Source organism: Physella acuta, unplaced genomic scaffold (genome assembly GCF_028476545.2).
Source record: "Physella acuta isolate Inbredline_101_S28 unplaced genomic scaffold, ASM2847654v3 ptg000654l, whole genome shotgun sequence".
In the NCBI taxonomy this organism is placed as follows: Eukaryota; Metazoa; Mollusca; class Gastropoda; family Physidae; genus Physella; species Physella acuta.
Window position 1 is genome coordinate 268,386 of NW_026732173.1, and position 22,834 is coordinate 291,219.

The window sequence follows — 22,834 nt, forward strand, 5'->3', positions numbered from 1 at the left end:
GTACTCAACTTAAACATCCTTAGGACCATCAAGTTGAACATATTGCTTAATTTTTTTTAAAGAACATACTTGTAAATTTAAGATTTTTATATCTAGTTTAAACTGTGCTTGTATATCAATAAAGTCCTCTAGGCCTATTATGAAAAGATAATATTTAGATAACACCCTGTTTGATTCAAGATGTTCTTTTATTATTTTAAATATAATTTTTGTTTATACTTTTAAGAGACAGATACAATTATGCTGAAATAAAATTCTAACTTAAATCACCATTCTACCTGAAAATCTCCATAAGTTATTGCCCTTGATTTGAGCTCTCTATTTTCCTCCTGCAAAAGTTTAATTTTCTCCTCTGCTCGTGACAAGTTCCCAGTGGTGGACTCTGTTACTTCATGCATGTCTCTGATCTGTGCCTCCAGGTCCACTGGAAAATTCATTCTTCATTTAAATTAGTCCATTACATTTGATATTATTACTTGCCCATGTTATGTTAAAAGATTATGTTCAATTTAATCCTTTTGTAATGAGAAAATTTGATAGCCAAGTGGCCCCCAGAATTTTAGGGGCAAAAGTAAAAGGGGTTGGGTAGAGAATGACACAAGGAACGTGGGTTTTAACTAGAGACAGTTGGAGAAACTTGCCTAAGAAAGATATGCTACCAATGCGGACAGTTGGAGGAGCAAGCCTAGGACCAAGTTGCCTGGGAGGCTTTAGTAGGTGCCAATGTCTACGTGGGATGGTAGAGCACTCGACTACAAGATCAGTTTCTGGGCATGAGTTAGTAGGATATCCCTGAGTCTACCCTAATCTTGAGTTGGGGAAAGTAAAAAGTGGCTGGGATTTGACTGCAAAAACAATCCCGTATACTCAGAGTTTAAAGCAACAGATGCACTCTGTTTGTTTTATGGATGATGAGGTAATGAAGGAAACTTTATAAAATAATTAAAATCATAGTAATCCATGTAAAAACCCCCAAAAAATTAGTGTTTAAAGAAATATGATAGAACATTCCATTTAATCCATACAAAAAATAAGAAAAAGTAAGTTTAATTTACAAATTTACCAATCTTTCTTTGTAAAACCAGTGGGTTGTTTGGGCTGTAGTCTGTAATCCCTGAGCTGGTGAAGCCATTGGTCAGGTCATGACCTTTGGACAAGTGCTGTAACTTCTCTCTTAGAGTTACAACCTCTTTGGCCAAAATTTCCTTCTCTGCTTGTAGGTGCTTAAACTAACAAACCAGAAAACAAATGGCTGTCTAACTTACAATTGGTAAATGTAGGTTAAAAATCTGCCACAGTTAGGGAGACATGCTATGAACAATAAATACAATAAAAAAATAAATAATTTCACAACTGAATAAAAACTAATAAATTATATATTTTAATTAACTTAATTGTGAATTGGTAGAAAAAATATTTTTATCCAAATGTTGTCTAAATCAAATTTAGGTTGTTTTTTTTCTGCAGGTACGATTATTTAAGTTAAGTTTAGGATTAGAGATGGGGTCAGGGTTAGGGTAGAAATAGGTCTTCTAACAAACAAACAGTCTCTTATACATTTTAATTAACATTGTATACATGTTAATAATTATAAAAAAAAACTCCCAACCTTAAAAATTTGAAGATGTTTACTGAAGAATACCAAATATATTTGAAAAAAAAAAACAAATAAAAACCACAAGCAATTATTGATGCTTTAAAGTCAATGAATCACCTCAGCAGAGTCATGAAGGCTGGACACAGGTGTGTATCTCTGTACCCTGTGCTCTAGTTCCTCCTTCAGTGACCTGTTGATGTCCTTCAGATCAGCCATCTGGGACATGAGTGAATGGACTTCTGTCTCCCGATTGGTCAGAAGTTTCCTTAAATTGGTGACCGAAGCCTCCAGTTCTTGGAGTCTGTCAGTATTTGACTGGAAAAAAATTGTGTCAACTTAAAAATCAAATTTGTAGTTTTTAAATTTAAATGAAATAAAAGAAATACAAAAACAACTAATCTTGTTTCTTTTTTTATGGGACGGAGTGGTCTAGCGGTAGAGAGCTGGACTTTTAACCCGTAAGTCTTGAGTTCGAATCCGGGTTCAAGTCAGTAGACCGTCCCTGAGTCCATCCAACTCTGATGGGTACCTAACTCACTTTAGGGAAAGTAAAGACAGCTGGGCAAAGTGCTAACCACACTATCTCTTCATATGCCGAGGACACAGAAAGAAGTGAACTCTACTTCACTTGCCCCATAGACCGTCAGGTTTGAAAGGGATACTTTACTTTACTTTTACATGTTTCTTTTAGAAGCATCAAACTAAAGAATAGACAATAAGTACATTTACTACATGATACTTTTTTTATTGTTTTGGTTCAACAATAATTGTAACAAGGAAAAATGTATTTAGTCAGACTAATATGGTGTAAAAAACTTAATTGAAAGCCTTCAGAACTAATTTTTGTACCATAAAACATACGACAATTTAAAAAAAATATGAATCATATCTAGTGTATTACCTGTCTGGAAACCGCATCTGCATTCACTGGTGTAGCACTTCGACTGCTGCCTCTAGAGACTGTGGAGATACTTGAGGTAACAGAGCCTCGACCTAAGACGTCTTCCATTCTCTCAGTGACAAGAGCAGTTCTATAGGAATGTACGTCAGCTGGTGGTGGGACACGTACTCTGTTATCTGGTGTTATGCTTCTGTTTTCTGTATAGAACTTGCAAATAAACAATATAAATACAATTAGAGATAGAAATAAAAGTAACATTTATATATATATATATATATATATATATATATATATATATATATATATATATATATATATATATATATATATATATATATATATAAATCTGTAAATAAATGATAATGATATATATGATGATATAATTTATATTAAAATGTTATATGTATGTTTATACAAAAATATATATACTTTAAAAATAAGCTATTGCAGGAAGAGTCTAGTCTATGATGTGTACATTCATTAAACAAATATATTTTTACCTGCTGTGGAGGGTGATACCCAGGAACACTTGACGACCTCTCAGCACCTCTCATAATGGCAGGATCCATGATGGACTCATCCGGATGGGAAGATACCCCATGGTTTAGATGTCTTTCAACACTACTAGATCTGGAAATTTTGTTAAAAAAAATAACATTGATAAAAATTTCAAAATACAATTTTTATTTGTGTACAGTGCATTTAAAAAAAAACAACTCATGAAATGGTGTGGCCGGGTGGTAAAGCACAAGACTTCTAACCCAAATGTTTTAGGTTTGGATATACGCCATTAGCCACCACATAGCACACACAGCTCTGGTGCATACCTGACTCCTGATAAGGAAAGTAATGGAGACTGTTCATACTACTGACCACACAATCTTTCCATATTCTGAAGTCACTTGTAAACACATGAACTCTACTTTTCTTGGTCTATTGACATCCAGGTCCATAAAAGGGTATCTTTATTTTCCTGGACTCAAATCTGGTAGCCACCAGAGGTTGCTGGACACACATCTTTATGGTATTATGGTCTCTAAGCCATACCAGTGGAATCAGCAAATGTGGTGATGGCCTAACCACCTAAAAGTAAGTAAAGTTCCCTTTTTGAATCTGATGGTCATGGGGTAAGTGAAGTAGAGTTCACCTGTTTCTGTGACCTCAACAAATGAAAGAATAGTGTGGTCAGCCCATTATTCCCAGCCGCCTTTACTTTCCCTGACATAAGTCAGATACCTCTCAGAGTTTGGTCGACACAGGGATGCTCTACTGACTTGAACCCAGATTGGAACTCGAGACTTTTGAGTTAGCAGTTTATATCTCTAACACCTATCAGTTAATAATCTTTTAAAACCTTTGTACAAATACATTAAACATAATATTACTACTTTTAATCCTGGCCAGAAAAAAAAATTATGATGTCCCCTACCTTGAGCTTCCTTCTATGTACTGAGCCAACTCTTGCTCACTTGTTAAGCTAGTCACACTCTGGTTCCGGCTGGAGATACGACTGTTAGGGTGGCTAGGTGGTCGACTGCCTGGTCGACTGCTGTCTCCGTTCTCAAGTCTGTATGGGTTGAGGTAAATATTTTAATTTGTAGATACAAAAATAAAAATCAGACCAAAAAATTTAGCTGGAATAATATTTTTAAGTATTGCTGTAGATACTAACAATAGCATTCACATCTTAAACCTAAATTTTACTCTAACAAGGTACAGTTGTTTTGCTAAGCCATCATTGCTACTTGTTTATTTTACCAAGCAAAGGAAAACAGAAAATTTTTAATATTTTACATTTGTTTGCTTTACATTAATTTTTTAATGGTAAACTATTTCTGAGTATTATTGTATTCTTATGATTTGTTGAAGTATTTGATCAATTCAGTTTTTAAGTATATTTCCTATTAGTAAGTTTCTTCGACATTAAAATTTGTACTAAACAATTCTTTAGAATACTGTTGTTATTTTATACATTTTGACGGTAAATGTTTAACTTATTAAATCATTAAAATTTAACAGTAATAGCAATCAGAAATCTGAGGAAAGATTGTCAAAATATAATAAAGTGCTTACCCTCTAGTTCCATTCATCTGACTAGTCAGTATTTCTTTTTGAGGTGTGGTTAGTGTTGAATAATTCCTTGGTGAGGCTGTTACTACAGGAGAGGAATTCCTTGTTGGGGTCATGCGACCTTGTTGTGATAAAGGACTATCAGGTGGTCTGGATCCTATGACTGGTGTGGTTCTTTTAGGGGTGGCAGATACATCGTCATATTTCAGACTGACCGTTGGAGAAAATCTGTCAATGTTTCTAGGCTGAGTTGGTCTGTAAACATTTGACAGAAAATACTCAATAGATGTTATTTTATATGGGCAGTGTATAAGTAAAGTTCCAATTTTTAACCTGATGGACCATGGGGCAAGTGAAGTTGAGTTCACTTGTTTCAGTGACCTAGGCACAAGATGGGATAGTGTGGACAGCACTATGGATGGACTCAGGGATGTTCTACTGATTTTAACCCTGATTTGAACTCAAACTTTTGGGTTAGCAGTCTAGCATTCCATGGCTAGGCCACACTGTCCCACTATGGGCAATGTACTTTTAAAAATATGGTTCAGCTGCATCATGGAAAAGCTGTTGTAATAAACTAACCATCTTCAGTGTTCAGATTATTGTCATTGAGTTAGTTGGAGACAAGTTTTAAGAATCAATGATTGTATTAGTAAAAATCAGAAATGGTTACATCATACATAATTGTAATAATGACACAGTAAAATCTCAATAACATGTAAGTTAAAATCAGTTTCAAGATATGGAACTTAATACTAATAGGACAGATGTAGTAGATACATATGTCTATTAAGTTATGGCATAACAAGAGATTGTGTGGTCAATGCAAACATTGAAACCTTTTACTTTTCCACAACTAATATTGTGTATTAATCAGATCTAGGTTGGCTTTGGGATATTTTCAGGATCTATTTTCAAATTCTGGACTGACCAGTACTGAACACTTAGGCTAACAATAAACCAATTTAAGGACTTTTCACATGGTTTTACAAATGACTTATATCACTCTCCAGAAACCTATAAACACACTTACTCATTACTGAGATCTTGGGTTGGTGTTGATCTTGTTGAGTTAGGCAGTGAACCTGCACCAAATGATGAAGCCCTGGATCTTCTTACAGTATCCACATTCTCTGTCACAGGTAGCCCCCCTGGGGAAGATCCACCTTTACCCGCTTGTGAAATATCCCCACTACTTTGGGACAGAGAACGCGAAGGGGGCCTAGGTATCACATCGTCAACAACTTCAGCCCCTACAGACACACGTGAAGAAGGTCTTTCATAAATGTCTTGTGTTGCGCTACTTGCTCTGCTGTGTGTGTATTTTTCTAACACGCTTTCACCATCCATCACTTTTGTGCTTTCTCCAAAAACTATTGCGTTATCAGAAACAATGGAAGAATCTGTTTTTGAGGTCATCGGTGAGGACTGTCTTAAAGGTTTGTTTTCTGTGTCGTTAAATTTATCGGTTAATTGATGTCTGACAAGTTCCTCAAATGTTGAAGGTCTTTTGGAATCATGTGGTTCCGGGGTTTTAGCCAGACTCTGACTCTGAGGTGAGCTTGGTTGTTTGCTGATCAGCTCATCTTCAACATCTATTAGAAGAAATTAAATACATTGATTAAAATTTAATTTGATGTATTATAATCAATTTAAGCAAGCTTTTCAACCCTGGCGACAAACTTTTAAAAAGATCATTTGATTTTTTAAAAAAGCCTACACAATAATTAGCGGTAGAGAGCTAGACTGCTAACCCGAGAGTCTAGGGTTTGAATCCGGGTTCAAATCAGCAGTTGTCCCTGAGTCCACCCCGCTCTCATGAGTACCGAACTTATGTTAGGGAAACAAAGGTGGCTGGACATAGTGCTCATCACACTATCCCTTCATATGCCGAGGTCAATGAATCAGATGAACTCTACTTCATCTGCCCCATGTGTCTTGGGCACGAACAGGATTAAGAAGAAGACACAATAATTAAAATAATAATATTATTATGTTCCATTTCCTTCACTTAAAAGTGAGATCAAGATAGTTTTAGATTTTAGTGTTCGGGTTTTTAAAAAATAGGGAGTGTATGAATTACTTTAGTTAGTGTTGATTAGGAGACTAATATTTATTAGATCTAGGCCTAATAGTACAAATTATTAGTATACTTTAAAAAGTATCTAAACTAATTAACCAGTCCAGTAGGGCCTATAGTATAGTATACTGTAAATAATAGTTAGTATACTAGATCTATTACTAATTAGGAAAAGTATTTTTCGTAGTCAGGCCTGCTAATAATTATTTTAATAAATAGATCTAGTAGTTTAGTATTTAGCCTACTAGATAACTAAATAACTAGAATAAAAGATTTCTAGCAATTGATCCAGTACAGTACTAACTACTAAACTAGTAGTAGTGTGTTTGTCTAAGCCTTAGTCTTAGTAGACTTAGTTAGTAAAGCAAATGTCTTACTTGATTAGGTACTGTACTAATTACAGTAATTAGTTAGTATTAGCCTAAAGTATTAGTCAGAGTTTAGATTTAGAGGTAGATTTTCTCTAGTACTAGGTACTAGATCTAGATCTAAATCTAGTAGGACAGGGGGACCGACTAAAAAAAACTAGATCTAGTCTAGTAAGTCTAGTCTAGATCTACAACAAGTTTTTTAACATTTTAAAAAGTATAGGCCTATCTCTAGATCTACTTTGTTTATTTTATTTTAGTAGCCTATAACCTTTAGATCTAGAATCTATTTTTTTTAAATATTGGCGTAGCTTGATACTTTGCTGCTTTAATCAATACAGAGTTACTTAGCCTACTAACTCAAACGCAATGGTAAATAGTACTAAATACTAAAGTAGTTTAGACATGTTTACACGGGTGTTAAGGGAACTCTTCTTCAAGGAAGCCAAATAAATGTTAAACATTTAAAAAGTATGAATGTGTAGACTATAGATAGACTAAAGAGAGCTATCATACAGTGGGTGTGTGCAGGCTTAAATATCGGTTATTAACTTATTAGTTACACATAAACTATATAGAACTACGTTATTTCTAATGTAATAGTCGAGTTGTTTTTTATAGGCCTATTAAAAATGGTGAATTTGATAACTAATCGCATACACTTTTTTAGGACTGCTCCACTCCACACTGACTAAAACTGCTACTATGATGGTGCTCATAAAAATCTATGTTGTAGGCAATCTACGGTAGGCTATATGTATTAGGTTAGGTCAGAGGCGTAGCGACCCTTCCCGGCGCCCGGGGACATACTTTCAATTTGGCGCCCCCCTCGGGAGCAAATTTTCGATTTGCACCCCCCCCCTCGAACTTTTCATTTGCACCCCCCCCTCAAACTTTCGATTAGCACCCCCCTCGAACTTTTCATTTGCACCCCCCCCCCCCCCCTCAAACTTTCAATTTGGCGCCCCCCCCCCTAAGGTCGGCGCCCGGGGACATATGTCCCCCCCGCCCCCCCTCGCTACGCCTCTGGGTTAGGTTTAACCCAAGCATAACGAGGAGGCAGGGCACACAGAGTTTCTTCCAGCCATCTCTTCGGGGGGTGGGGGGGGGGCAGAGCCCCACCGAAGAAAGTCTACCGCCCCCCCCCCGAACGAAATGAAATGTATATAGAAAATTTAAATATATACTTTTAACAGTGTTCGCCCCCCCTCGAAGAAAGTCTACCGCCCCCCCCCCAAATTTCAAGTGCCCCCCGCCCGGAGAAAAAAGTCTGGAAGAAACACTGAGGGCACATGCGTGTAATAGGTTAGGACAGCCACCCCGGGCGTCTACTTTAGGGAGCGCCAAACAAGGTACACAAAAATATAAATAATAAAAAGCTCATCCGGTGCTGTATTACTTGTATACAATCACATTTATTTGGTTTCAATTATTGTCTAAATAAAAACTGTACGGGGGGGGGGGGGGGGCGCTATTTTTTTTTATAGTTGTCGTGAATAACTATTACTCTACACAAATAGGCGGGAAAGCAGAATTGATAGTTTGAACGGACGCTGGAATGGGTCTGTCGGTACATACTACTCCGGTGTAGGGTGGTAGTTAAAAAAAATGTTTTATAACATTCTGCTTTATGCTTTTTAAGGGGTAGTTAAATATAATGTTATATAACAAGTCCTTTATGTTTATTCTTTACGCTTATTTTCCTACAATTTCATTCATTAAACTGGTTGAATGAACAGGTATGACATCACCGCCTTATATATATATATATATATATATATATATATATATATATATATATATATATATATATATATATATATATATATATATAAATTTTTTTTTACGTATGTTGAGGGTCCTATGACTAATACATTTTGAAACGATATTATTGAACGGCCATCATTAAAAAGTATTCTTATAAACACGTAGAAAATCTTCTCACCTTCTTTCATAAAAAGATCTATTTCAAAAGTGTAGCTCCGCACAGAAAATTCCTCAACGGGAAAAGATTTCCCGTCAACGGTTATGTTGCCATGGTAATCTCCACAGTTCAACCTAATGTTTTCGGAGAAAAACGCGTTTGCGTTTTCATCCAAAGTTAACACTATTGGCTCACTCTGAAAAATAGAATGAAAAATCTTTATAGGTAAACAAAGTGATTAGTATTATAGGGTGTTTTTAGCATGCTATATACAACGAAATGCTGGCTTGACAATGGGGTATTATAATCAGCATTTGTTTTTGTTTGATACCATCGTGTTAGAGTGATTTTAAATGTTTATTTAAGACTATTTTCTCCGGGTGGGGGGGGGGGGGGGGTAGGGTAGTTGTCTGCTAAATTTCCCAGGACGTGGTGATAAGGTGGGGGCGGACACTGTTAAAAGTATTAGTTTTGTAGATATTAATTCTATTTCGTTTGGAGGTTGTGGGTGTGAGTGGTAGACGTGCTGGGGGGGGGGGGGGGGCAGCACCCAACCGAAAGGATGCATTGGTCGCTATGTAATTGTTCATTTAGGGTCCCAATTGAAGCCGACATGTCTGTGGTCAGCGTTAAGGCGAGAACTAGAGTTAGGGTGGGGAAACTAGCTTGGCTCAGTGAGTTACCAGAGATACTAGAATAACACTTTTAAAAATGTATAATTCACAGTCCCAAATAAAGATTAGGTAGGAAAAGTCTATATAATCATACTAAATTTTTTAAAAATTATTTTAAAAAACATGGCAAGCGATAAAATTATAGCTACAATTTTAAAAATTAAAGTAGATTAGGAACCATCGATTACACTCATTTTCATATTTTTGTGTTGAACATAAGCCGTTGAAAATGATTTTGAATTATTGTATAAATTTAAATATTTAATAAAACCGCCCTCAACCCCACCTTGAACTGAACTGAACTGGCCAGGGAGAGTAAAACGATGGAAGTCATAACATTTATTTTCTACGATAAATACTGACAAGGTAATCCAAGAAAACAAAATGGCGAACAAGGGAATATTTTCAGTTCGATTCAGGCTTTTAAAATTCGTTTGTATCCCTTTTCATTATAGTTGGCTTATTTTTTTTATGACTGTTATGCTCAGATTACTAATATCTAACATTATTCTTATTAATTGTTACCAATGTTTTTTGTAGAATGTTTTTAACACACGTTTCATTATTTTTGTTAGGTCTGTGACTACTCATCTGTCTCATAGTCTCATACACTACACTGAGTGCTCTAGTCTAAGCTGAGATCTAGATTCTAGATCTAGAATCTAGATCTAGATATCTAGATCTCTAGATAGAATTATTATTAAGTGTCTATAAGTTTCTAGATCTAGAGTCTAGATCTAATAAAATCTAGATCTAGATTATCTAGACTAGATAGATTTATAATTTATATCGAGAATCTAGATCTAGATTAGATTATCTAGAGTTCTAGACTAGCTAGTCTAGATAGATCTAGATCTAGTAGATTTAGTAGATAGATCTAGATCTAGATAGTAGATTGGTTTATATTAGAGATACTCACTAATTTTAAATTTCGTTATTTTTCGATTTAAACATTACCAATGGAAACTAGAGATCAATCTCTAATCAATCAAATACTTAATTTGTTGAAAATAAACTCATTTGGAGCTTAATTACTGATTTTTATTAATTGGCCACTCCAAGCATTGCAAGCCAAATAATCCGTGACAACCAGATCGCCATTACTTTTCTGAAGAGACGAACTCTGCAGGTTTGACCTTGCAGCTGATTTGATTTTAGCAGAATATGCACAGTACATTTGATTTTATTACCACATTTCTATTCGTATGGACACTGTCTTCGTCAGAATAAAAAATCACATAATGGAATTAGATCTAGAATTTTTAAATATTTTTGTTTAATTTTTTTTTAAATGGAAGGGTGTTTAAAAAGGAAAACTAAATTCAAATTAATGAACAACATGTTCAAGAATATATAGTTAGTATAGATCTAATCTTTTTAAAGATATTCAATCACATGCATGTTTTATTAACTAGTGTAAGTGTTTTAGCAATGCTTAATTAGGGCAATTCATAAAATATAGCGATGTCATTGTAAAATTAATCTAACCCTCTTCTCTCACTTCACTTGGGACAGGTGTGTTATTTACAAAGTTTTGTCTATGCTCAGTTTAAAATGTAAAGATTTGTAAGTATTTGATTTATTTTAAAAAACACTGCAATAGCATTCAAATTCATCAAGTTAGCGAGAAATACATTCTAAACAGCGTCACGGGCAGTGCGCGTGACAGACATCTCGCTCGCTTAGTTTTGTCAACCAGAAAAGTTAGCCTATCAAATACAATTAATTAGGCCTATAAAATAAAAAGAGGCCAATCGCATTAAAATGATCGCCTGTGAGCGAAGATATATGCAAATTACAAACATCGCTAGCCCGCCTGCGTTCTTTTGTCAACCAGCGAGAGAAAACTCACAGCACAGTGTGCGCATGCGCTAAATCTAGTCCAAGTACTTTGTTATCCCAAGTTATAGGCCCTAATTAGTATTATAGGTCTAGATTAATATAAAGTTCAAATTAAATGTATTTAATTAAGATGTGTGTCTATTTGATTTTTCAAATGTCAGCGCATAAAAATTAATCACCCGAGAGCGAGAATTAGGCCTATGCCTATGCATTCCAAACGTCGACACAGGCCAAGTGTGACACACGACTCGCTCGCTCGCGCTGGTTTGTCAGCGCGAGAGGCATCGCCCGCCACAACGCCGCCGGCACAGCACACACATGTCCTAGTCCATGCGTACTTGGTTTACTAAGTACTAATTAGTAATGTAAACCTAGACTCAACGCTAAAATCATTTAATTTATCAGGCCTCTAAAATCTTAATAATATATAATAAAATATATAAATATCAGTGGCGTAGCGAGGTCGGGTGTCACCCGGTGCGGCACTTAATGGTGTCACCCCCCCCCCAGAGGCGTAGCGACCCTTCCCGGGGACAAATTTTCGATTAGCACCCCCCCCCCTCAAACTTTCGATTTGCATCCCCCCTCAAGTTTTTCTCTATATATTTTGCTATTTTTTGCCTTGGTGTCACCCCCCCCCTAAATGGTGTCACCCGGTGCGGTCCGCACCCCCGCCCCCTCGCTACGCCCCTGATAAATATATTTATATAATATAAACATTACTAAGCCTAATAAATGTATCAACGAAGACCAGTGAAAATAATATTATAATTAACCTAATTAAAATTTATGAAATCAATAAGAATTAAGACAAATTAATTAAGCTATAACAAATTTGAAAACAAATAATTAGGCCTAAATAAGCACACAAAGACCAACGCTCACTACAAATTCCCCAGGGATCAACACAAAATTTAAAAAAAAACAAACAAACAGATCGTTGTGGTTTAAGGCTAAGGGCTTTTAGAGTCTTAGTATAATCCAAAAGCCAGGTGAAATATCCATAATTAGGCTTAATTAGTCTAATTACGCTAGCAAAATAAGCTGAAAAAGAGTGTCAAGTGAAAAGAATACAATTATATAATATATAAGCAGCGAGAGAATACTACTGTACAGCTTCCGTAACAATAGCGATGACGTCACAATAAAAAATTACGTGCTTTCAGTGACCTTTTTTGGCTGCCGATTTCTTAAAATGGATTCAAAATAATTACAATATTTTTTCACTAAACGATCAATCTAATAATACTCTACCTTACAGTGCCATTTAGACACGTAACAGTCCTTTATTTAAAGTTTTTAAACAACTCAAACTATACCCATGTTTCCGCTTGACCTCCATGGTCGGAAGCAAATTTTTAAAAAAAAAATCTGCCAAAAATAGCTTTGTCATCTTCAGATAGCTTAAAATACGCGAAAAAAACGCCATTTTTCGCGTGATAATTATTTTTAAACTTAATGTTAAGGTGGTCTCTCGAACAAAGCAGTAAAAATTGCCCAATCGTAGGCCCAGGTGAGGTAGCCATGTTCTGGTTAGCAACCAAGGACGCTTTAAAGTTAGTGAGCCTCGCTAGTTTATATTGGCGAGTATCTAGATCTAGTCTAGATCTAGTACTAGATGTAGATCTAGATCTAGAGTCTAGAAGTCTAGATCTAGTACTAGACTAGATCTAGTATAAATACTAAAATAGATCTAGATCTAGATCTAGATTCTAGACTCTATAAATATTTTATTATTTAAATACTACTAGTACTAGATTTCTAGATCTAAATCTATTAATATATTATATATAACCCTAATCCATAGATTCTATATCTAATACTAACTAGAGAGCTAGATCTAGATCTATATATCTTATACGACTTATAGTTTGTTAAGTAACTTTATATAAATATATTGTATGACAGTAGATTAGATTAGAATTAATCTAGTATTAAGTACAAGTCAAGTTGTAGAGATCTACTCTAGTCTAGTCTAGATCTAGATTCTAGATCTAGAAGCTAGAGATCTAGATCTATATATTTTATAAAAATCTATAGGCCTATTAAATAATTTAAAAAAAAAATAGTATTGAAGTATTTTAAGTTAATAGTAATAATAGATAAGTTAAATAAATTAGGCCCATAGTTTATATTATAAATGTGTAGCTGGTATAGACTAGTTTTAGAGACTAGTCATATAGATTATATAGTAAATAGTTAATCTTAGTCCTTAGTTAGTAATTAGTTAGTAGGGCACTACATAGTACATACACCTAGATCTAGTCTAATAAATGATTAGTCTAATAAGTTAGAGCCTACTTGTTAAAATATATTTACTATTGTAGTAGTATTAGTAAGTATAGTTACTCTATACAGTTACTGGATATATTATAATACACACAACCTCATAATTGCAAAATCATGACATTAGTGAATCAATTATTTAGTAGGCCAATATTTTCTATATTAATTTAATTTTAATATTTAATACTTACTAAATTACTAGATCTGTACAAAATACATTTTATTTTAAGATAATTTAGGCTATGGTACAGATAACAGTCCTAATACTTCAATTACATTGTTATTATGATTAGGGCCTAGTTAAAGGTAATTACTAATTAGACTTATGATGACTTATGTTAGTCTAACTAATAGATTCATATTTAATAACAGTAGGTCTATAGGCTTAAAATAGTATTGTAAAAAAAATAAAGTATGCTTAATTTTTACAGTTGTCATATTACTTTTAGTTTCAGTAGGCCTATCTAGACTGTAGATTTACATGTAGTAGCTTAGTAGTAGTCTAGTAGGCCTGTGATAGGATAGGTATTTAGTATTAGTATGTAGATCTAAGTTAAACAAAGTTAACTAGGCTTAAGGCTACAATTTTAAACTGTAAAAATTGCATGTAGCCTAAATAAAAGGTTACAGACTAGTACATTAAATAATATCCAAAATTTAAGTTTAATCTAGATTAGTAGTCTAACAGTAATTTTAGGCCTCTAATAATAATAGTAAAAATTACTGAATAGAAGAGTAGGCTTACTAGTTAAGAGCTGTCTTATTTTAGTTCTACTTAATTAACTTAATATATGACTTAGTCTACTCTTAGTTTTATGTAGTGATCTTTAGAACTTAAAATGCAGAATAGTTGATAAAGCCAAAAGGTGTCACTTGTCATAGATGGATTAACTTACTAATCAAATTAATATAATTATCCTAATATTTATTTTAGTATGTGCATGAATTAATGATAGTTATAGTAGCCTAGTTTGAATATCAATTTTCAACAAATTCCTGAGGTGGCTAAACATAAGTAGTATATCTTTATTGATACCTTTTTCTTTTTTTTTTAAATGATATATACATGACTTTTGGACTCTTTTGAAGGCCTATTGTAATTAATGACAAACACCTTACATTAAAATATTAAAAATAAACTATTAGACCTATATTTTTAATGAATGGTAATGGTTAGATAGCCCATACAATCCAATACATAAATACACATCATTGCTTTATGATCTTTATAAGACGGACAAATATTTTTATTTATAACATTAAGAGTTGAAAGTATGTAAACATAATGAGTTTAATATAACAGTTTATGAAATTTATTTATGTTTTTTTAGATACTGTGGATTATACAACTGCATACAGAAGACAATAGTCAAGATGAAGCTCAATTTAAAAACTGATCCAAGGATACATGTTGGACCCAAGAAAACTTGTTCATATTGAACAACTATTTTTTATTTTGTTAGTTCTGAATGAATATGGTAATTAAAAAAAGAAAATCATAAACTTTGTTATGTTTATTTTTTTTTTCAGCACTGGTTGTGTGTGCTGGTGTAAGCGGAAACTAATTATTGCTACCTTAATTCAACAAATAACTGGCGAACTATAAATAGTTTTTAAAAATATGGTGCTGAAGTAGATTTCACCAAGTTTTGTTGCCTCTCCATATAAATAAATTGTATGGTCAGCAAAATCTCAAACAGCTTTTACTAAGTTTTACTGTCTATAACCAGTCAGGTACCAGTTAAGGTTAAAGCTGCTTTGAATTTGAATCAGAGACAACCTAAAGGATTAAAATTTCAAATCAAGAACTTTTGCTTTAGCAAATGTGTTCACAAATATGTAGTTCCACTCTAAGCCTTACATTTGCATATATATATATCATAGATGTAATGATAAGGGAAGAATCAAGAATATGGTTTTTGTCAATTCTAGCCATACCAGCATATAAATGTAGACCAGGCTTTGTGAAGCATGGCTGATAACTAACCATCAACCACAAATACAGCAAACTATAATCACTGCCTGTTTCCTGGTAATGTGTTGTTATTGGCCGTGCAAGTTTATGAACATGTTGTAATTGTTTATATATTACAAAAGAAAAAGACTTGCTGATCAGATACATTCCAGATATTTGAGGAAAAGATGTTTTCTATAAGGATAGGCAGCTGTAGCAAATGAGCTTAGGGGAAATGTTGAGTTAGATAAACTATTTAATAATTGTAATGACAGAGATACCATAACAGCAACAAATGTAATTGGGTTTGTATGACTAATTAGTGAATATCCTATAAATAATAGCAAAATGCTGTAGTGGTCGTCCATCAGACTTTGAGGTGGTGTGGGAGATTTGGACCTTTGTGTCAAGGGCGGGAGGGGGTTCAGAAAGTAAGATGACATTTTTCAATGTTCAACAAACACTTATGTTAAGAAACTGAATCTAAGCCTTTATTTGCATTATTAAAAGTTGTTTTATAAATTGTTATAAAATAATTAATCAATAGGCCTACATTGAATGTTGGAAAAGCCCATAGATCTAAATATTTTATGAAAATCGCTGCAATGGGGGGGGGGGGGGGCTTAGGTTTACTTTTTGAGGAAGGGGGAGGTCTGGCATCGTTGTGACATCGTTAATAGATGACCCCATAGTCAGAGGTCGATCTAGATTGATTAGGCCCAGTGGCGTAGCGAGGTCGGGTGTCACCCGGTGCGGCACTTAATGGTGTCACCCCCCCCCCCCCCAGAGGCGTTGCGACCCATCCCGGGGACAAACTTTCAAGTTTTCGATTTGCACCCCCCCTCAAACTTTCGATTTGCACCCCCCCCCCCCCCTCAAACTTTCAATTTGCACCCCCCTCAAGTTTTTCTCTATATATTTTGCTATTTTTTGCCTTGGTGTCACCCCCCTAAATGGTGTCACCCGGTGCGGTCCGCACCCCCCGCCCCCCCCCCTCGCTACGCCCCTGATTAGGCCTATATTAGAATGTTGATATTAATTACGCTTTACTTATTATTACAATGGAATATAGCCTAGTAGTTTATTTATATTAAATAATATAACATCCCCTTTCACAACAACACCCTGACTATACTAATCCAAATTAAAATTAAAATGTTTGTAAATTACTATTATATTATTAGTCATTTTGTGTTTATATATTTTTAGCCTTAGTAAAACCGGAAGTGACTTTGTACTTATTTCACAAATGTTTTAAAATATTCAATTTTGGTTCAAAAATATGCTTTCTGGCAACACAAAGTGGAACCACTTTTGGAACCACTTTTCCTACCTATTCACAGTCCCAAATAAAGCTTTAACATGAGACCTATAATTCACAGTCCCAAATAAAGCTTTCACATGAGACCTATAATTCACAGTCCCAAATAAAGCTTTAACACGAGACCTATAATTCATAGTCCCAAATAAATCTTTAGCACGAGACCTATAATTTACAGTCCCAAATCAAGCTTTAACACGAGACCTATAGCACAACTTACCATGGCGTAGGACGGGTAAAATCTGACGTCACGACCCGGGGAGCTCCTGGGCTGTGACCACCGGTATTTACACAACGCCGTTGGCGTTTCCATGGTAACCAAAAAACCGGAAGCCGGCCTCTCCTTGGTATGGGAAGCTTCTTCCGGAACCGAGGGCTGAAGTTCGGGTCCGTCTACACCAGCGTCAGACTTGAGCAGCTCGGATAGATCAGCGAGGTCGCGAAGTTCGGCCTGGTCATCGGTGCTTTCGAACTCCTGTCGTGTTGCGGTGTTTGGACCTGGACTCTGGTACAGAGGGAGGCCGCTGTCGTCTGCGCCTGAACGCGGGTCAAGGTCACCGTCTAGGGGAGTGTTTGGGGACGCGTGTCTCCATTGTTGCCAGTGTTCAGCGTTCGGTTCGGGCTGGGTTGGTGATCGCTGTTCAAGAAACGTATCCTTTTCTGGGATGTTGTTTGGGGTGAGTCTCGACGTGATGGGGTAACTAGAGTCGTACGGGTGCTCGGCGGCGTCTTCTTGGACTATGTAGGGGAAGAATGTTCGAGAAATTTTAAAATTAAAAATAATAGCTGCAGTGAGGTTTATGCAAATAGCAATAAAACTAACACTACCTGTTTCATTACTAAAGGTATTAAAACAAAAACAACTTCGAAGAAGGCTAATAAAATTTTAAAGCTTAACTATCGAAGAAAAAAAAAAAAAAAAAACAACAACACTTAAAACCAAAAGGGAGTCCCAAAATATAGGCATAGCGTTCACGCCGGAAATATAATCAGAGGACGGTGTGGTCGGACTGTAGCGCGAACAAATACTCAACCGAAAGCCTTGAGTTCGGACACTAGGCCTAATCCGTAGGACGTCTCTGAGCCCACCCAGCTCTGATGGGTACCTGACCCACGTTAGGGGAAAGTAAAAGTGGCTGGTCATAGCACTGACTCCACTATTCCATCATACACCGAGGTTGCAGAAACAGGTGAATTCTACTTTACTTGCCCTATAGACCACCATGTTTTAAAATTGTCATTACAAATGTCGCCCCCACTAACCAAAACGAAATCAATCATCTTGTAATTAATGGAAAAAAAAGTTTATCCACAGTGACAAAGAAAGCTTTATGCTAAATAATATGTGTAAAAATTCCATTCATCATGAAATAAGTGTATGTTTAAAAAAGGTGTAGTCGGGAGGTAGAGCGCACGCCTGAAAGCCAGCGAGTCTTGAGTTTGTTAGCACCAGCCAATAGGACTTCACCTAGCTCTTCTGGGTCTCAAATCCACATTTGGGAAAACAAAAGTGGTTGTACAAGGTGCTTGCCACACTATCCCATCACCTCCACCCACTCAAAGAACAATTTTATTCAATAACGGTAACAACAGTCGGGACGGAGGCCTTTTTTTCACATTGGCCGTTTAAGAAAACTAAACAAAAAAAAACAACATACAAACATAATAACAGCATAGTAATAAAAAGCAATGGAGTAGTAAACACAGAGCAGTAACATAGCATTCAAAGATTTGAAATAAAGAAATAATATTACATAGTTATAATACAAAATGAGATATAATGAGAATATAATAGATGTATGAGAAATGTTACACTCTCAGTTAAAGGCATTCAATATTAATTGTTTTAGTTTAGATTTGAATATATTTTCAGATATAGATAGTTTTATTTTATTATTGAGACTGTTCCACAATTTAGAACCAGAGTAGGCTAGGCTATGTTTTGGAAACAAGTTGTATACGGTGTCCACCCCAACACCCCTCGAAAAATTTAGTCCGCCCCTCTCCCCCAAAGTTTCCATTCCAGTGCCCCCCCCCCCCCCGGGAGAAAAAAGTCTAAAAGAAACACACTGGTTGAGAAAACTGTCAACAATGCGATTAAGCTTTAAACATACAGCGTACACACGTTCAATCAAATCGCCTGACATTTTAGCACATGTGTGTTGAGCCGTTAGGAGAAACACACTTAAAAAAACTATTAACCTATTAAATTTCACGCCGGCAATGCGATTAGCATTTTACGCTGAGCAACACCTTGGCCAGATAATAGTTCCCCGGTTCAGTCAGAGAATGGGTAAGAAGTTTGAACGATTGATTGTCTACGTATCAGTGACCGATCGCTTTACGGCTTGTAACGTAGATCGCCAGGAAATAAATGTCAAACACGCCAGGACAGGAATCGTAGGGGTGGTGTGTGTAATGGTGACTGTGTGTGTGCTTGCGTGTGTAAGTGTGTGTGTGTGTGTTCGCGTGTGTAAGTGTGCGTGTGTGTGTGTGTGTGTGTGTGTGCTGAAATTAAGGGGATGTGTACGAAAGTTAAAGCTTGACACACTTACATTAATTCTAGTTTGAAATTATTTACATTTTTAAAAATTGTGGTTAACATGGAGCATTTTAACAACAACATCACACTCCCACCCCCCTTCCCCCACTAAAATTTAAAATATTTTGACACGATTTTTTTTAAAGAAAGTTAGCTAAAAATAATTTCACAAATTTTAATTCTAATAACTTTAGAATGAAAGAGAGATACGAATTGTCTATACAACTGTTACTGCATTTGAGTTGGAGTTGTTTAGACCTATATATTATCTACATATGTACATTTATCTTTATCTATAAACTAGTATATTGTATATACATATAAAAAAAAACCACACACACACCTACAAATTAGTTTAAGAATCGACCGACGATTTAAATAACTTAAACAAATAAAAATATAGTCTTTATAATTTAAATTCTTTTAATAATAAAAATTAAACAAAAATATATAAAAAGAAACAATTACTATCTACAAGTTTCCAGTTTTTTTTACTATTGATTGACCCACAATGTTATAACTCTAACATATCTCACCAAGAAAATGTCAAGTTTATTGTTTTAGAAAACAAACTTAACGTTGTATATTTTACACTTGAAAAGAACAAGTTCTTGCTATTTATCCCAAGCACAATTCGGAATAGAAAACTTAAATACAAACCTTGTAACATCAACTCCTCTGGACGCTAGAACTAAAATGACAAACATGAAATAAACGAACCTTAAAAGCAAGAGTTACCCGCGGCGATTGGATTTTCTCCCTTGTCAGCTATGGCTACAATGTAATGCTTCAGGAAAGGGAGGCCACTGCTATTTACACCGTCATGAACGGTAAATCACACACTCAAGACAAGACGGGATTAGGATAATGCTAGTCAAACAGGACCGTAGGACGCCAGCACATTGTAATTGATATTCAGTAAGTTATCGATTATTTTACAAGACCGTGGAGTATTTCCTTATGGTTAGTTTTTTTTCCTCAATACATGTCATGTAGATTTAACGTGGGTGTTCAGTCAGATTTGAATAACTATGTGACACGTTAATTATTTTCTCATGTACTCTATTACTGCAGGCAGTGAAGAGTTCTATCCCCGGAAAGTAGAGTACCTGACTCACGTTAAGGAAAGTAAAAGCCGCTGTGCATATAACTGATCATACTACCCTCTCAATTGCCCAAGTCAAAGACACAGATGACCTCTACTTCATCTGCAATACTGACCTCCAGATCCGCAGGAACAAACCTAGTTGAGGCGATCCCTTTGGTACATCTATATCGGTAAAAAAACAATTTCAAAACTGTGAGGCGTGCCTCCAGAGAGATAAAGCAATTGCTAGGGGAGGCGAAGACTAGAGCTAGGGTTACGTCCCATTTATAAATTAAAAAAACCTCATGGGAGATAACATATGACTATGTTCCAAATCTTCAATGGAAATTCGTAAATAAAAGAAAGGAATAAAAATCTTTGTTTTCTAATCAAATATGCTAAATAAATATTTTGTTTGATAATCAATGACTATTTTCTAATTTTTGATGTTTTTAATATAATATTTGACTTAATTTTAAATAAGATAAAAACCTTAACATTATTAAAAGTCTAATTAGTAAACTAGCAAGAATTCATAATAAATGTGCTTATTCCCTCATATTTATCATTCCTTATAAATGAATTTACGTAAAAAAAACAAAAAAAAAAACTTCTTTCTTAAATATATATAACAGCTGGTATAGCCACCTATCTAGCTGTTTAATATAGCTGGTATACTCAAATATGTAGCTGTGTTTAACATAGCTGGTATACTCATACATGTAGCTGTGTTTAGCCCAGCTGATATACCCACATGCTGTGTTTAACATAGATTGTCTACTGGTATACCCACATACAAAGCTGTGTTTAATCTAGCTCATAAACCCACAAAATAAATCAATTTTTCTTTAGTTTTGTTTATAATGTTAAATGATAGTAAATCTCAAAGTTAAGTAGTTCTCTTTAGCAGTCCTTATATATATATATATATATATATATATATATATATATATATATATATATATATATATATATATATATATATTGATGAGTATATATGTCCACCATGTGATGTTGAGCAAGGAATTATCTGTGATTAAATCATTTTGGTTACTGAAAAAAAAAAAAAAAAAAAAAAAAAAAAAAAAAAACGTAAAAAAAAATAAAAAATAAGTATAACATATCCATCGCATATGAAATTAATTCAGTATATTTTATTTTTATATTTAGACGCTTTGTATTAGATCTATGTATGAGTAAACCATCTTAAATGAATGAAAGTAGGCTACAAGTAAGTAAGAAATAGTGCCGATGATGAAAACTGTAATACTAAAGCGAACATGCAAGGCAAACTGACGCTGTAAATGACATGTCTGAGCTGAAAAAAAATCGGCCAAATAGCATTACTCTAATGGCAAAGCAGACTGTATTAAAAAAAGATCATACTAATGGTGATCATTTATTTAGTTTGGTCGTGACGGTGAGCAAATTGTTTTTACAAATCTCTCCACTAGCACCAGCAGTGGGGTTGTTCCCACTCAGTGGCGTAGCGAGGTCGGGTGTTACCCGGTGCGGCACTTAATGGTGTCACCCCCCCAGGGGCGTAGCGACCCTTCCCGGGGACAAACTTTAAAAATTTTACGATTTGCACCCCCCCCCTCAAACTTTCGATTTGCACCACCCCTCAAGTTTTCGATTTGCACCCCCCCTCTCAAGTTTTACCCTATATATTTTTTGCCTTGGTGTCACCCCACCAAATGGTGTTACCCGGTGCGTTCCGCCCCCCCCCCCCCGCCCCCCCCCCCTCGCTACGCCTCTGTTCCCACTCATTCTATCTCCTTTAAGTCGAGAGCCAGTGAGAAGAGCTATTCGAGCCACGGCTCAAGTAGTTTAATGAAACAATAGTTCCAAACCTTTTCAGATTCAACTACATTAACTCTAGAACAACCTGAAGAAGAATGTCTTGATTTTTTCAACTGTAACAGCCTCGCCTAAAATGCAAGTATACATCACTTCAAGAAGTCAACCAAATCTGCTAGGCCATATAATAAGACAACTCACCGACAACCAACATATTTTTCTACTCAACTTTGGCAGAGCTGACACCGAGTACTACTCCTCATACGCCTTTGACGTCACCACAATACACAACACTAAATATACTAATCGCAATCGCCGGGAGAATACAAGCGTGTCAGCTCTTTTATTCCAATCAACCATTGTCAGCCAGCAAACCCAGACACAACAC

The 22,834-nt window shown here is 35.3% G+C and overlaps 1 protein-coding gene and 1 long non-coding RNA gene across 4 annotated transcripts in view; one reads left to right on the forward strand and one right to left on the reverse strand.

The window, feature by feature from the left end:
* Positions 1-22,834, reverse strand: part of LOC131948637 (uncharacterized) — a 40,857-nt gene that overhangs the window by 11,007 nt on the left and 7,016 nt on the right. For 2 of the 3 annotated variants that reach the window (XM_059310252.1, XM_059310250.1), the window contains exons 3-12: positions 17,238-17,755; positions 8,962-9,136; positions 5,602-6,163; positions 4,572-4,823; positions 3,928-4,065; positions 2,999-3,128; positions 2,499-2,705; positions 1,715-1,912; positions 1,064-1,229; positions 279-424 (exon numbers count right to left, since the gene is read on the reverse strand). In XM_059310252.1, the coding sequence (XP_059166235.1) occupies positions 279-424; positions 1,064-1,229; positions 1,715-1,912; positions 2,499-2,705; positions 2,999-3,128; positions 3,928-4,065; positions 4,572-4,823; positions 5,602-6,163; positions 8,962-9,136; positions 17,238-17,755 (2,492 nt within the window). Of the gene's footprint in view, positions 1-278; positions 425-1,063; positions 1,230-1,714; positions 1,913-2,498; positions 2,706-2,998; positions 3,129-3,927; positions 4,066-4,571; positions 4,824-5,601; positions 6,164-8,961; positions 9,137-17,237; positions 17,756-20,219; positions 20,316-22,834 lie in introns of those variants that run through there. The other variant, XM_059310251.1, reaches the window with a different exon arrangement.
* Positions 9,753-15,245, forward strand: LOC131948638 (uncharacterized). The gene is made up of 2 exons (XR_009388040.1): positions 9,753-10,046; positions 15,074-15,245. It is a non-coding gene; the product is annotated as an uncharacterized LOC131948638 (long non-coding RNA).